Source organism: Muscardinus avellanarius, assembly GCF_963383645.1.
Source record: "Muscardinus avellanarius genome assembly, chromosome: 13".
In the NCBI taxonomy this organism is placed as follows: domain Eukaryota; kingdom Metazoa; phylum Chordata; class Mammalia; order Rodentia; family Gliridae; genus Muscardinus; species Muscardinus avellanarius.
Window position 1 is genome coordinate 39,596,422 of NC_137799.1, and position 2,554 is coordinate 39,598,975.

At 48.1% G+C, this 2,554-nt stretch overlaps 1 protein-coding gene across 1 annotated transcript; it reads left to right on the forward strand.

Annotated features, from left to right (window-relative positions):
• Window positions 1–1,327: 1,327 nt before the first annotated feature.
• LOC308271880 (olfactory receptor 13C7-like) lies at window positions 1,328–2,287 on the forward strand (the record flags this gene model as incomplete). Its single annotated transcript, XM_080708516.1, has 1 exon — window positions 1,328–2,287. The coding sequence occupies one exon, from the start codon at window positions 1,328–1,330 to the stop codon at window positions 2,285–2,287; it is 960 nt and encodes a 319-aa protein (XP_080564642.1).
• Window positions 2,288–2,554: the final 267 nt, after the last annotated feature.

Below are 2,554 nucleotides of genomic sequence, written 5' to 3' on the forward strand. Positions count from 1 at the left end.
TCCAACATATTGCTTGTTTGGGGCTTCTGGGTTATTTCCAGAGCTCAGTGAAGTGATTTTCTTTATCAACATATTTATGAAAAGGTAAGAGAGTACTTTTGAAAGAATATAGAAGCCGGGCGTAGTGGCACATGCTTGTAATCCCAGCACTCCGGAGGCTAAGACAGGAGGATTCTGGTTCACAGTGAGCTTTAGCTACTTAGTGAGGCCCTTTGCAGCTCAGTGAGACCTTTTTTCAAAATAAAGAATAAAAAATAGGGCTGGGGTATAGCTCAGAGGTAGAATGACCCTGGGTACCATCCCAAGTGCCGTGAAAGAAAGAAAGAAAGGAAGAAAAAAGAAAGAAGGAAAGAAAGAAAGAAAAGAGAAGGGAAGGAAGGAAGGAAGGAAGGATGCGGTAAGGAGGGAGGTAAAGAAAGAGGCAAAGAAAGGTAGAGGTAAAGAAAGAAAGGAAGGAAGGAAGAAAAGAAGGAAGGAAGGAAAAGAGAAGGAAGGAAGGACAGAAGGAAGGAAGGAAGGAAGGAAGGAAGGAAGGAAGGAAGGAAGGAAGGAAGGAAGGATATAGACACTCTTGTGGGCCCAGTTCCATCCCTGGCTTCATATCTGGTGACCAAATGGCATAGGGGCATCTTCAAGGAAAAAGGGAGAGCTATGTCAGTGGTCAGATCATTTAGGCCCTGCGATGCTGTATCTCTAATAATAAGCTATTCCAGAGTGAATATTAGATGAAAGAAAGCCCAGCGAGGGAAGGAGACTTAGTGATTCCTAGGCATTAGTGAATGCCATTTCTTTCAGTAAGTGTCCCAGAAGAGTTTGGCAAGTGAGTGAGAAATGAGTGAATAACTCAGGGTCCTAGATGTCATGAAAGAGAACCAGAAAAGAAGAAGAAAGCAACCTCTAAAAGTGCTTTAGAGAGGAATGGTTAGGAATTGAGGGCAAAGAGCACTAGATTTCCTGCCAGTGCTAGACTCAAAAATTCAAATGAAATACAATATTTCTTAACAAAACTGAATAAAATCATTTGCCCACACATGGTATGACTTGAACTAAATGCATGATGCCTGTTTTGCATAAGATTAGGAAAATAAATTTAGTCAGTGACATTTCAAACCTCTCTCTGGAATGGCCAGATACCACGAAGGAGACATTGATCAAATGCCTTTATCTGATTCAGACCAACAAAGAGAACTCACTCCTGCAGATTGGCAAAGCTGTTCTTCCACTGCTTAGCAAGGAGGGGTTTTCTCACTGCCTCCCCAGGCACTTTAGGTGTCAGAGAATCATGAAGGTGACCTTCTGAGTTCCTGCACGTGACCCAGAAGACGCCATGGTCAGATCCAATGAGACCGCGCCCGTGACGGGGTTCATTCTCCTGGGCCTCTCAGCCCACCCAAGCCTGGAGAAAGCGTTCTTTGTGCTCATCCTGCTCATGTACCTGGTCATCCTGCTGGGCAACAGTGTCCTCATCCTGGTGACCACCCTGGACTCCCACCTGCACACGCCCATGTACTTCTTCCTGGGGAACCTCTCCTTCCTGGACATCTGCTACACCTCCTCCTCAGTCCCCCTCATTCTCGACAGCTTCCTGACCCCCAGGAAAACCATCTCCTTCTCAGGCTGTGCCGTGCAGATGTTTCTGTCCTTTGCCATGGGGGCCACTGAGTGTGTGCTCCTGAGCATGATGGCCTTTGATCGCTACGTGGCCATCTGCAACCCCCTTCGGTACCCGGTGGTCATGAGCAAGGCTGCCTACGTGCCCATGGCCGCTGGCTCCTGGGTGGCTGGGAGCATCACTGCCACAGTGCAGACATCCTTAGCAATGCGACTGCCTTTCTGTGGAGACAATGTCATCAACCACTTCACCTGTGAGATCCTGGCAGTCCTCAAGTTGGCCTGTGCTGACATCTCCATCAACGTGATCAGCATGGCAGTGGCCAACGTGATCTTTTTAGGAGTTCCAGTCCTGTTCATCTGTTTCTCCTATGTCTTCATCCTTGCCACCATCCTGAGGATCCCCTCAGCTGAGGGGAGGAAAAAGGCCTTCTCCACCTGCTCTGCCCACCTCACAGTCGTGGTCGTCTTCTACGGGACCATCCTCTTCATGTACGGGAAGCCCAAGTCCAAGGACCCGCTGGGGGCGGACAAGCAGGACCTTGCAGACAAGCTCATCTCCCTCTTCTATGGGGTGGTGACCCCCATGCTGAACCCCATCATCTACAGCCTGAGGAACAAGGACGTGAAGGCTGCTGTGAGGAACCTGGTGAGTCGGAAACCTGTCACCCAGTGATGGTGGAGGACAGATGTTTCTGTAGTCCTTTACCCTTCATCCATGAACCTGCGCTCCAAAGAAGATGTACGTAAATAGTGGTCACCAGAAAATTGAATTACACGAGTTGAGAGCTTTAGCTATTACTGGGCACAGTGAAATGGTGAGACCTAAAACCTGACAGGAGTGTGTTTTTAGGAATGAAAGTGGGGCACTGGTTTTTCACTGTACAAATCTGAATTTGCTTTTGGAAGAAGCTTGTCCCTGTTTGCAATGGGCAGGTGCTTA